The following is a 13522-nucleotide window of genomic DNA, read 5'->3' as shown; positions in this document are numbered from 1 at the left end:
ATATCGGATGCAGCAGCGACCTGGGTTTTTCTGCAGCCTATTCAACTACCTGCACTGTTTAGCATGGAATAGGGTAGTGGTTCTCAACCTGGGGTCGGGACCCCCTCTGGGGTTGAATGATGATTTGTCAGGGGTCACCGAATCCTGGGCTGTTCCTGAAGCTCGCACCGCTCTACCAGCCTTTTCGTGGCCACCCAGCAGGGCTGTCCCCGAAGCCTGTGGCTGCCCAGCTGGACTGTTCCTGGAGCCCGTGGACACCCACTCAGCCTCTTTGCAGCCGCCCGTTCAGTTCACGGCATGGTTGGGGGGCAGAGACTAGAGGTCAGCAGGGGAACGAGAATGAGAAAGAACAAGAAAGGTGGCTAGAGAGAGGGATGGGGGGGGGGCAGGAAATTAGGATAGAGAGAGATAAAAGGGAAAGAAAGGAGAAGAGAGTGGTACATCCTAAAATGTATCATAAGGGGTTTTAATACTGTACGAGTGGAAGGGATTTAGAGGGCGCTAAATGTCAATGGGTTAGGGGTGCAAATTACTTGTGTTGCCTTGGGTGCTGACAACCTGGGTTACGAAAATAATTTTACTCTTGGGGGTCCCCACAACTTTGGAAATTTGGGGTTTAGAACCACTTGAATAGAGAAAGGTGTTGGATATTTTTTTCACTCAGCCTTCAGACTGAAAGGGGGTGGGGAGTATGGTGGATACAAAATGTTAGACTGATGTTTTAGTTTTTGTATAGTTGCACATTGTATACAATGGTATCTACATCAATCAATGTATGCCTTTCAGGTCAGCCATCATCCATGACGGTGACATGGACAACCTTCAGTTGGACTCCTTCAATAGTAGAGTTTAGTTCTCTTCCAGGACCCCCTTCATTTAACTTCACAGTTTATGGTGAGACAAACTTATTCGTAGATGGAGGACCGATGAAGAGGAAAATGTACATCCATCGGGTTACTCTGAAGAACCTGATTCCTAGCCAAAGATATGGTGAGATCTGGGTCCTATTTAGACATCATGATGCTCGAGCGAATCTGAATGATAACACCTCCTTGTACAAGCTCTGCTCCTTGTTTCACCATTAATTAAAGAATATGTTACCCCAACATTTCTAATTCCTGAAATGTGCTTGCTGTACCATGTACTTGTATGAGAAAGTCCCCTGTTCTCTTTTTAATGCTTTTTTTGAGTAAAATCCCTGGTGTTCCTGCCAGTTACTCTGCTTTCCTATTAAAAACTGACCACACCATGCAGGGAAACACAGCATGCCAGTTCTCTAGCTGTGCTGGGAACTCAGTCTACTCTCCTTGAATGATCAGACTTGTCTTGACACACACCCCCTGCGAAGCCTTTCACTTGGAAGACCAGTGTCCTGCTGTTTTTCCTCCCTCAGTTAATGCAGCTGAGAAAATAGATTATGTGAACAGAGGTGCACTTGTAAAAAAAAAAGGAAAAAAAGCTATTTATAATTTTTGTTATAGCTATACACAAATAATTTGCCTTTCATTTCTATTTTAAACTGTTCTGCAAGGTGAGGGTTTACATATACTTTAACCCGCTTCCCGCCCACCGACCATCATATGACGTCCTCGGGTTTGAGCAGTGAAATCTGAATAATGCCTGCAGTTACAGACACCATTCAGATATCTTTTTCAGCCAGCGCTTCCCTACACCATAATAATGATCATAGCGGCTGTTCAGCTGCTTGATCTTAAGGGTGAGCTTAAGGGTGGTGTGAGGGGACGTCGGCGAACTGTAGAAGTGACCCGCTGGCACCGGATGCTGACCATAGAGATCAGATGGTCTCCGGAGTCTTTATGATTGTTCGGAGGCTGGGCGCCATGTTATGACGTCACGCCCGGCCTTTGCATTCGAAAAAATGGTGCCGCCTCGGCTGGAAAGCTGAGATCGTTTTTTTTTATTTTTTATTTCAGGCTTCCCAGCCTAGAGGTGAGATGTGGGAACTTATTAATTAAAAAAAAAAAAGTGTCAAACTAGAAAAATAAAAATAAAATTAAAATTATCAATCAAAAAAAAAAAGTAAAGTGCCCCTGTCCCCGGGTGCTCACACGCAGAAGCAAATGCATACATAAGTCCACATATGTAAACGGTGTTCAAATCACACATGTGAGGTATTGCTGCGAATGTTAGAGCGAGAGCAATAATTCTAGCCCTAGAACTCCTCCGTAACTCAAAACATGTAACCAGTAAAAAAATTTAACGTGTCACCTATGGGGATTTTTAAGTACCAAAATTTGGCGCCATTCCACGAGCGTGTGCAATTTTGAAGCGTGACATGTTAGGTATCTATTTACTCGGCGTAACATCATCTTTTACATTATGTAAAAAAATTGGGCTAACTTTACTGTTTTTTTTTCTTTATAGCATGAAACAGTTTTTTTTCCAAAAAAAAATGCATTTGATAAAATGCTGTGCAAATACCGTGCAACGACTGCCATTTTATTCTCTAGGTTCTCTGCTAAAAAGCATATAATGTTTGGGGGTTCTATGTAATTTTCTAGCAAAAAAATGATTTTAACATGTAGGAGAGAAACGTCAGAATTGGCCTGGTAGGCAAGTGTTGTATACAACTGCTGCAGTAATGCACTTTATACTTTGTACAAACCACAAAGAAAGGGTAGTGAGAAATGGGTTTATGGTTTATGTTTCTCCTCAAACCATAAAGTCTTGTGACTATTTTCAACATCCTGAAACAGCTCCTTCTCCGAATTGTTCATATTCTGAATTAAAGTAGAACTATGGGCAAAACTTTTTTTTTTTTTCATTTTGGATAGAGCAAGGAAAGGTTAGAACCCCTGTCATGTGTTTTTTTTTCACCATCTGTGTCCCATTGCGGAGATTTCCCTTCACTTCCTGACCCATAGCCAAACAGGAAGTGAGAGAAGATCCCTGCAAATTAAGGGAATTCCTTGGGGACCCCCGGGTCACCAGAACTAGTGTCCCTATTGGAAGATTTCCTCTGTACTACTTTTCTGGGGACAGCCCAAAATTTGGGATTTTCTTTTACTATCACTTTCAATGATATTGGTAAACAGGACAATGAGATAGGGTGAATGTCCTTAATGGGGGGCACAGATGGCAATAAAAACTGGCAGGTGTTCTAACCCCTCCCCACTCTATCCAAAACTAAAAAAAAATGTTTTGCCTTTAGTTATACTTTAAGCGGCAATGGAGGCCAGAAGTAATAAACAAAATACATTTTCAGAGTTTGTAAATGTCAAGGCTTTGTGCTGCCCCCTAAAACTCTGTCCCACAAGTGTCACTGGGGTAAATACAGCTGTAGTTCCTACTTACACAATCTGCCCTATTGCTACTTTTAAGACGGCCATACATTATTCAATTTCCTTTAGATTTACCTTCAACTATATAGTGAAAGGGTCTGCCTGGTTGTATACAAATTGGAAGTGTTTAGGTCAGACCATATTATATGGTTTTGGTAAACCTAAAGAAATATTCTACAAGAAAATGGTATAATGTATGACCATACTCTTATTCCATAGAATATGTTTGCTGAAACCTAAATTTATCAGATTCCTATACAGTGAAAATCTCTGTGGGAGAAGGGGAAAAAACAGAAAATTGTTCCATACTTACCGTAATTTTCTTTTCCTGGTGCCTATCCATGGCAGCATACCTGTGACAAGCTCCGCCTTGGCTCCTCCCTCAGGACTAGTGAATATTATAAAAGAAAAGGTTAGTACAGCCCCCGCATTCTCGTTAATATAGAATACCGAGGGTGGGAATGTATGCTGCCATGGATAGGCACCAGGAAAAGAAAATTACGGTAAGTATGGAACAATTTTCTGTTTTCCTGGTGCCTCCATGGCAGCATACCTGTGACAAATAACTAGCTGAGACGGGTGGGATAATGCTTAGAGGTTTATTTAAAGAATTTATTATTTAGAAGAGGCGAAGGCCGAAGTGACTGCCTGTCTGCCAAATTCCACTGAGGAGAGAGCTCCTGGGTCCACCCTGTAATGTTTCAGGAATGTGTGTTGGGATGACCAGGTTGCTGCCCGACAAATAGTTTCGATCGACACATTCGCTCTTGCCGCCCAAGAGGCAGAGACCGCTCTTGTGGAGTGCGCCCTGACCGCTGAAGGGGTCTCTAGTCCCTTTGTCCTGTACACCTTGTGGATGAGTTTGACGATCCATGAAGCGATCGTTCTGGCTGATGCCTCCTTTCCTTTACGTTTTCCCCAGGGAATTATGAACAGTCTGATGGAAGCCCGGAATGGAGCTGTGGCTTGGAGATAACATTTCAGAGTGGAGGCAATGTCTAATTCATGAAGAGTGACAGAGTCCTGTTCAGAAAATGTTGGGAGTGCCCAGGGTTCTGACATGCTCAAGGATGAAGCGACCTTGGGAATGAACCCTCGTATTGTTCTAAGTTCCACTCTATCTGGGTAAAAAATAATGTGATCCTGATCTGCTCCCAAAGCTTGGAGCTCTGACACCCGCCTGCCGGAGGTTATGGCTATCAGAAAGGCTAATTTTAAAGTTAAGTTCCAGAGTGATATTGAGTCCGAAGGGGCAAAGGGTGGATTGGCTAAGGACTCCAGGATGACCGTAAGGTCCCAAGTGGGAAAAGATTGTTTGGACGGTGGTCTGATCTTCCTGACGGCCTTAAAAAATTGGATTAACAATGGGTCCTCCGCCCATCTTCTACTGGTTGCTGCTGAGATCGCTGACACCTGTACCTTCAAAGTACTCAATGCAAGACCCAGGTCCAGGCCTGCCTGCAGGAACTCAAGAATTTGAGATGACGAAGGGGAACCTGGATCACAGTTTCTATCAAGCATGAAGGTCTTGAAGTTGTTCCATACTTTATCATATATGTTGTTTGTGGATGGTTTTCTTGCCTTGAGCAGGGTTGCGATCACCTTGTCGGAGCACCCTAGGGATTGGAACCTTTCCCTTTCAGTTGCCAGATGTGAAGGTCCAGCCTGCGGGGATCTGGGTGGGTGTGACATCCTTGTGACAGGAGGAGGGGTACTATTGGAACTTTGACTGGAGGACTGGTGCTCAGATCCATTGCCGTAGGGAACCAAGGCCTTCTTGGCCAGTATGGCAGAACCGCTATCACCGTCGATGTCTCCCTCACGAGTCTTGACAGGAACCTCGGTATGAGGGGCCGTGGGGGAAAAGCGTAGGCCCGATCGCATGCCCACGGGGCTGATAGGGCATCTGTTGCCTCCGCCTGGGGGTGCGGAAATCTCGAGATAAACCTTGGAAGTTTGGTGTTGGATGCTGTCGCAAAGAGATCTAGCTCGAGGGGCCCCCACTGGATCATTATCCAGTTGAAGATTTCCGGGTGTAAGGACCACTCGTTGGTGTCTGCGAACCTGCGGGAAAGGCCGTCTGCCCTTGAGTTGAGATGGCCGGGCAGATAGACTGCCCTCAGGTCCTTCAGATTCCTTTCGGCCCAGAGGAATATGGGCTCCACCTCGTTCAGGAGGGATCTGCTGCGCGTTCCCCCTTGACGGTGCACATAAGATACCGCGGCCCTGTTGTCCATCCTGAGGAGAACTGGTTTGCCCGAAATCTCGAACTCCAGGGCTAGCAGTGCAAGATAGGCCGCTCTGAGCTCCAGGACATTGGACACCACGCCTGCTGCATTGAAGGACCATCTCCCTTGTACTGAGGTCTTGTTGGAATGTGCTCCCCAACCAGCTGCGCTGGCATCGGTAGTAATTATGATCCAGTCGACATGCCCTAGCGGGCGAGACTTCAGAAGCGACTGTCTCTTCATCCACCAATGTAGACTCCTGAGCATCCGGGTTGTCAGGTGTATGGGTTGGGATAGATATCGTTTGTTCCACATTCTTAAGAACTCCAGCTGAAAATGTCTCAAATGCCAGTGGGCCCAGGGGACCATAGGGATGCATGATGACATCCGACCTATCAGGCTCAAACAATTTGAGGCTGTCAGGTAGGATCTCAAGCTCACCTTCTTCATCTGTTGGATAATGGAAGATACCTTCTGAGGAGGGAGAGACACTGATCCTTTCATTGTATTGAACAGGGCTCCCAGATAGACCATCTCTTGGGTCGGAGAGAGAAGACTTTTCTCGTAATTTATCTTCCAACCGAAATCCACTAGTGTTGTTAACAGGATATCCCTGTGTTCTAATAACTGGGTTGGGTTCTTCGCCAGGAGTAGAAGGTCGTCCAGATAGTGATACACCCGGAGCCCCAATTCTCTCAGAGGTGCTATGATGGCAATCAGGGTTTTTGTAAAGACTCTGGGTGACGTGCAGAGGCCAAACGGAAGGCTCCGAAATTGGAGATGTACTTGCCCCACCGCAAATCTCAGGTATTTCTGGAACGTAGGGAGTATAGGTATGTGTAAGTAGGCGTCTTGCAGGTCTATTGACAACATCCAATCCCCTGGTTGGACTACGCGAATGATCGTCTGAAGAGACTCCATCTTGAACTTTTCCAGAAAAATGTAGCGATTTAGCCTCTTTAGGTCTATCACAGGTCTCCACCCTCCGTTTCTTTTGGGGACTAGAAACAGGGTGGAATAGAAACCTGAAAATCTCTCGGATGGAGGCACTGGAACTACTGCCCGTTGTTCCTGTAGGGAAAGAAGAAATCGCTTCAGAGCTTCCGCGTTTTGAGGAGATCTTGACACCCTTGTCGGAGAAAAATAGTCCTTGGGGGGTTGGTTTAGGAAGGACCAGGAATGACCGTGTTTGACTGTTGCAACTACCCAGGGATCCCTGCATTTTTGTTCCCAAATCTTTGAGAACTGTTTCAACCTGGCCCCCACAGGGATCACTTGGGCTGGCCTGGCGTCAAAAAGATTTTGATGGCTCCTGTGGGGTAGGTACCGGCCTCTGCCTCCTGGACTTGAGAAACGTCGACTGTGTGCTCTTCCAGTTGTGCCTGAAGCCTTTCCCTTGTCTTGATTGTCGGTAGTCCCTATTTTTGGAATATTGGAACCTTGGTGCAGAGGATCTGAAACGTCTAGATCGCCTGCCTTGAGGAAGTAGGCCTGACTTTCCGCCGGTGACCCGAGAGATGGCTTTGTCGAGTTTTTCCCCGAACAAGGCTTTACCGTCAAAAGGTATCTTGCACCAATTTTGCTTCGAGGCAACGTCCGCTGCCCATGGTTTTAGCCACAGTGCCCTTTTGGCCATTACTGTGTGAAGCATTGCCCTTGCGGAGCAGCGAATGGAATCGATGGCGGCTTCTCCAATGAAGTCGGCTGAGAGCTTCAGCTCATCCAATGCCCTTATTATCTCTTCTTTAGGGATATCCTGTTGGATTGCCGACTCTATATTATCTGTCCAGACGCGTAGTGCGTTGGACACTGATGTCAGAGCTATTGCAGGTTTACAGGCATATCCTGCCATCTGATAGGCCTTCTTAAGGTCAAGGTCCATCCTTCTATCCAGAGGGTCCTTGAAGGAGGTTGAATCATCTAGGGGTAAAGTGACGTTCTTGGCCAGCCTTACCACTGCGGCATCTACCACCGGCGGGCCGTCCAGCATTTTGGAATCTGCCTCGGAGAGAGGGTATAATTTTCCCAATCGATTGGTGGAAAGTCTTTTGTCTGTCCTCCCCCATTCTTCCTCGATCACCTCCCTGATTTCCTCCATAAGAGGGAAGAAGGAGATCTGGCGCTTAAGGAAGGGGAAGTATGATTTGGACTTCCTGACCTCCACGTTGGAACCCTCCCAACCGATTGCTTGTTTAACGGCCTGCACATAGGGCTGGACCATGGCAAAGGCAAAGCCAGAGGCATCTGTGTCATCTGAGGAATCCTCTGAAATGGCCATTTCGTCCTGATGCTTAGAGGAGGAGGGAGGGAACAGACGACCACTTCCACTGGTGGATGGACCAGGAATGGAGGCCTCAGCCATCAGCTCCTGAGGAGGAGATGCCGGTTGTTGTGTCGGCCTTGTAGCGACCAATTCCGTAAGGGAGTCTTTTACTGCCTTTTTAAGGAGATCTGCCACCTGTAGGCTCTCAGACTCTCTGTCTGCTGCATAGTCTCTAAGGCAGTCTCGACAAATTAGTTTGTCCGGAAGTGGGGAGCCTCCGCAGGCCTGACATCTGGTAGGTCTAGGTCTCGGGGAGCGCGAATGACGGCGCCTCTTAGCTGAAGCTTTCCTGCCGCTTCTGTAATGCCCATGTCTGGGTGACCTGTCTCTGCTGTGACAGGAATCATCATCGTCATCTCCATATCGCCTTGAGGTCTTCTTAGACGTCTTCTGGCGTACAGGACTGAAATACAAAAGTATCGTCCTTAGTGCACTCTTTTTTTTTTTTTTTTTAAACTTACCTGGGCGTAGGTCCTTACCTTGGGAGTAGAGTAGGATCTTGAGCGGGCGGCGAAAGGCTCATGTTTAGGCGGCTTAGCAGAGGTAACGGCTAGGAAAGAGTCAGAGGAAAAAGGCGTCAACCAGTCGTGCGCTGATTCACGGAAAAGAAGGGAATTTGCCTACAAAAGTGACGATTCCCACCCCCCGTTACTGTGTGTTGTGTTTTTGTGTTTTTCTTTTTTTTTTTTTTTTTTTATCCATTTTTTATATATATATATATTTTTTTTTTTTTTGGAGGCTCCGATTTAAATAATTTAACATATTAATAAATTAATTCTTTTTAAGTGAAAAGAGACATTCCATCAGAGCTATACCAATATATTCGGATGATCACATGTACAAAAACAAATGCATTAAAACATGCCTTACCTTAACAGGGGTGGGAATAGCCTGGAACTCTAGAGTGTAATTCTCTTGTTGACCACAGGCATTTCACTTGTGCTGCTGGGGAAATAAATAGGAGGAGGGGAAGTGATGTCGTGCTAAAGCTCCTCCTCTGACACTCTGAGGGCAAAAAGAACCATTCGCCCACAAAAAAGATGGCCGCCGAAGCTTCCGACGCTACCGCGCACGCGCCGAACGTCAAAACTGACCGTCGAAACATAGGACCCGCCGGCGCATGCGCAGACGACGGCGGGAACGCTAGACTATTATAAAATGACACAGACTCGCCGTGCGCGGCCCCTAGTGAGTCTGGGAGTGACAAACACACATGGGAAAGGAAAGGGGGGCCTGCTAGGACTATGGGGACCGCGGAAACAGAGCGCAGGAGAGAGGAAGGACAGATGAGACTGGAGGGAAAAAACAAACCTCAGGGACAGAGCAAAGCTGCTACCTCTGCTGCCATAGACTGGAGCCTGAACGCCCATACTGCAGGTAAAGCTCTTACTTAAGAGACAAACTGCTTGTCCCAAAAGATCCTACAGAAGGGACTTCCAACCTTATAAGCGCATTTAGCTGCCCAAGAGAAGGAACTGCGTCCGGGAGAGGCTTGAACCCGGACGGACGCTGCCGAATGCAGAAGGTAAGGACGCCGACCAGGATTCACTGCCATGAGGTATGAGGAAAAAAAGGAGAATGCGGGGGCTGTACTAACCTTTTCTTTTATAATATTCACTAGTCCTGAGGGAGGAGCCAAGGCGGAGCTTGTCACAGGTATGCTGCCATGGAGGCACCAGGAAAAAAAGTTCACCCCTCTGCTGCATTAGTAAGTAGGGCACATCTATTTTAGACATGTGCAATTCATTTAATTACGAATTTGTTTTTTAACAAATTTTAACAAATTCATTAATTCTGGTATTTCCGAATTTTTCAATTTCCTAAATTACAAATTTGCAAAATATGAACTTTCGAATTTCCGAAATAAGAATTTCTGAATTTTCGTATTTCAGAATTTTGGAACTACAAATTTTTCGGAAATTCAATTTTTTTTTAAATTTTCGAGTTTTTGAGTCTCTAAATTTCCGAATTTTAGGATTTTCAAATTGCGATTTTCAAACTTCCAAATTTTTGAATTCCGAATTTACGGATTTTCAGAAACTTGAAAGTTCGGAAATTAAAGCGGAGGGCCGTTTAAAAAAAAAAAAAAGTCAGCAGCTGCAAACACTGCAGCTGCTGACTTAATCAGCTTCACTGCCCGTTTCCTACTGCGCATGCGCGAGTCACACAGCGCTTTGTGAATGGGACGCGCTGTGTTCTGGAACACACAGTTCCCAGAACACAGCGCGACCCATTACCCAGAAGACGCCGCATGGAGGAGAGAAGAAAGAAGATCTCCGCGGAGGAGGAAGAGGAAGATTAGGATTATATGCCTAGCAACAGGCACTTCTGGTAAGTAAAAAAAAAAGAATTTTCATTTTTTTTTTTTTTAGATTTTTTTGTAATTTTTAATATTTTTTTTTTTTTCAGAGTGGCCCTCCACTTTAAAAAATGTGAAAATTCAAAAATCTGAAAAAAAAGAAAATCAGTAAAATTCGAAATAATGACTAACTATTAAATTATTGGTATTGAAATTTCCTTTCAAATTTGGCTGTTTGTGAATGTAACAAGTACGAATTCTTCCGAAGTTATGAATTATCTGAAATCACAAATGTCGCATCTAAACTAATGGAACGTAACAATCTAATAATAATAAATAACAATGATAATAATAATAATAATACCTTTTTATTATTATTAATTATTATTAATTTGTTCCATTCCATTTGTTTAGATGTGGCATTCATTATTTAGTATAATAAAAGATAAATTTGTATTCGTTACATTCACAAAGAGCCAAATTTGAAAGGAAATTCCAATACCTATAATTTAATAGTTATTATTTAGAATTTTACAGATTTTCTTCCTTTTTTTCAGATTTTCAGATTTTTGAATTCTGAAAATCTGAAAATTCGGAATTTGGAAATTTCAAAATTCAGATATTCGAATATTCAGAAATCCAAAATTCAGAAATTTCAAAATTCGGAGTTCCGAATTTTTGCCTTTCTGAATTTCCAAATTTCCGAAAAAAGCAAAAAAAAAAAAGAATGAAACGAAAACAAACTTTTTTATGGTCAGTGCACATGTCTAATCTGTTTATAAGGTCTTTGCATTGCTGTCATCTATACCATTTATTTTCTTCTTTGTTTCTCAGTTTACCACTGTGGCAGTTCACTTGGCTGGAGCCCTCAGTTTTATTTCCGGGCTCTTTGTAATGACCCATCGTGGGGACCACACTTGGCTGTGTTTGGAGATATGGGGAATGAAAATGCTAAGTCACTATCTCGGCTCCAGAAGGAAACCCAAATGGACATGTATGATGCCATCCTCCATGTGGGTAGGTAAGAGTTTGGGAGTTTTCATGACGGTGTGCATGCAGACTGCAGTAGATGATAAACATGGAGTGTAGCAGATTGAGAACAGGAATCAGTAGGCTGTATGGGAGAAGAGTGGAGTCAATTGTCGGGGCAGATGTGGAGTGGACTTTGAGTGTAGCAGACATTAAAAGTAAAAAAAATGAAAAATTATCAGGGCAGATTTAAGCCTTTTGTCGCCCTAGGACAGCTGTGTCATCACCCACCCCCATTCTGTTGATCGTATTGTTCACTCTATGGGACCTTTAACACTGATCAGTTTTTCTTCCATTTTTGCCTTACAAAAGGCAAAAGAAAAATGCATGGCTTTAAAATCCTATGGAATTCTTATTACCAGTCAATTGCGGGTCATTTGCGTTTTTAAGTGTCTTGCATGCTGCATTTTTGGTAAATGTTTGGTGCAGTAAAAGAAACGGACCTCCATATTAAAATGAATGGAAAACACATCAAAAATGCTCCGGGCGGATGCGTTTTTGGTGATTTTTTTTGGGGGTCACATGTTCTCTTTTTACGGGTGCAGTCTGATTTCATACAACCACAATATGCACCAGAAATGCGGCAAAATGCATATGCATTTTACCACATTTTTTGCAATGGAGCAGTGTGAAAGCATTCTTTAACCACTTCAATACCAGGCACTTAGACACCTTCCTGCCCCAGCCAATTTTCAGCTTTCAGCGCTGTCGCAATATTAATGACAGTTGCGCGATCATACAACACTGTACCCAAACACATTTTTTTATCATTTTGTTCCCACAAATAGAGCTTTATTTTGGTGGTATTTGATCACCTCTGTGGTTTTTATTTTTTCCGTAACAAATAAAAAAAGACCGAAAATTTCTAAAAAAAATAGTTTTTCTTTGTTTCTGTTAATTGTTTTTGTAAATAAGTATGTTTTCTTCTTCAATGATGGGCACTGATATGGCTGCACTGATGGGCACTGATAAGGCAGCACTGATGGGTACCGATGAGGTGACACTGACGGGCACTGAAGATGGGCACTGATAGGTGGTACTGATGGACACTTATGGGTGGCACTGATGGGTACATATGGGTGGCACTGATAGGTGGCATGGATGGGCACTGATGGGTGGCACTGATGACACTGATTAGTGGCACTGATGACACTGATGGGTGTCATTGCTGGGCATCACTGATGTTACAGGTGTAGCAGCGGGCTCCTGAAGAGCACGCGCTATGTGTTTTTCAAAATTTTACTTTACCCAAACTACAGTTTGGTTTGGGTCTATTTGCCTAAATTTGACTTCTCTGTCAGTCTGACTGGGCTGTGAGATGTTCAGCCTGACCACAGGGGGGCGCTGTCTCTGGTGGCAGGCATGGAACTATGGTCTGGTTGGGCGTTTAATTTACCCTCTCTCGGAGTCAGGTCAGTGGAAGTGGCCCTCTCGCTGTGCCCTCTGGGAGAGGGTATTTAAGATGTGGACGTTACGTGGTTCGGGGGTTCCGGTCCAGCATGCTGTGCTGATTACATGGCCCTGGTCCTCCTGACCAGCTCCCAGGAAGGCTGCAGCGTGGGGTGCGGATCCACCCAACTTTAATGCCTCGGGGCTGGCTAGCCCAAGGCAAGGGAACTAAGGAAGGATTCCAAGGTGGATGGGTGCTGTCTCCGGTTCGGGAGAGAACCAGTAAACTTCAAGCATTCCAGGGGAGGACTCTTTAGAAGAACACCACGTGCGGGTTGGTTTTCTTAACAAGAGCCTGGAAGGGCTGAAGTAACCGAGAGAATCCGGTCTTGTGGATATCGCAAAGCAGGCTTAAAGATCCAGGTATCCTACAAGTGTTCTACAGCTTAGTTTCCCTACGTATTCTGCAACGGTGATAAAGACTTTGTTCCTGAGTAAACACCTGGTTGGCTGCTAGGCCTTGTGAGAGAGAGACTGTCCAATCTGAGTGATCATCCAGCTGCGAATGGCTATTCTCTGGATGCAGTCAAAGTAAGCAAGTTCTTTAACGTTTTTGGACTTTGACATTGAGAGTAGCTGAACTTTCCTTTCCAACCCTCTGATCCCAAGTTGAAAGACCGTTCAATGGTTTGAGGTTTTGCAAATAAAACCCATTCAAGTGGATCTATTGTCAGTCTCATGTTACTGGGTCATCTACCATGGGACATCCCCTAGACGTGAAACAAGGAGAATGAAAGGTAACGGTAAGGCCAAAAATAACCAGCATCTCCTTCAGGGGTTAGTGCTACACAGGTTATATAATGGTGCCAGTCAGTGCCTATTTGTGGGCACTGATTGGCACAGATTGGGCATCATTTTCACCAGGTATGTACCCCATGGCCATATACATGTT

At 44.6% G+C, this 13522-nt stretch overlaps 1 protein-coding gene across 2 annotated transcripts in view; it reads left to right on the top strand.

Moving 5' to 3' along the window:
- Positions 1-13522, top strand: part of ACP7 (acid phosphatase 7, tartrate resistant (putative)) — a 63332-nt gene that overhangs the window by 22675 nt on the left and 27135 nt on the right. For both annotated transcript variants that reach the window (XM_077480225.1, XM_077480215.1), the window contains exons 3-4: positions 787-990; positions 10987-11169. In XM_077480225.1, the coding sequence (XP_077336351.1) occupies positions 787-990; positions 10987-11169 (387 nt within the window). The remainder of the gene's footprint in view (positions 1-786; positions 991-10986; positions 11170-13522) is intronic.

This window comes from Lithobates pipiens, unplaced genomic scaffold (genome assembly GCF_037356315.1).
Source record: "Lithobates pipiens isolate NorthernLeopardFrog02 unplaced genomic scaffold, aLitPip1_a1.2 Scaffold_1, whole genome shotgun sequence".
NCBI classification, from domain to species: domain Eukaryota; kingdom Metazoa; phylum Chordata; class Amphibia; order Anura; family Ranidae; genus Lithobates; species Lithobates pipiens.
Note: the sequence above shows the minus strand (reverse complement) of the source record. Positions and strands in the feature narration are given on the sequence as shown.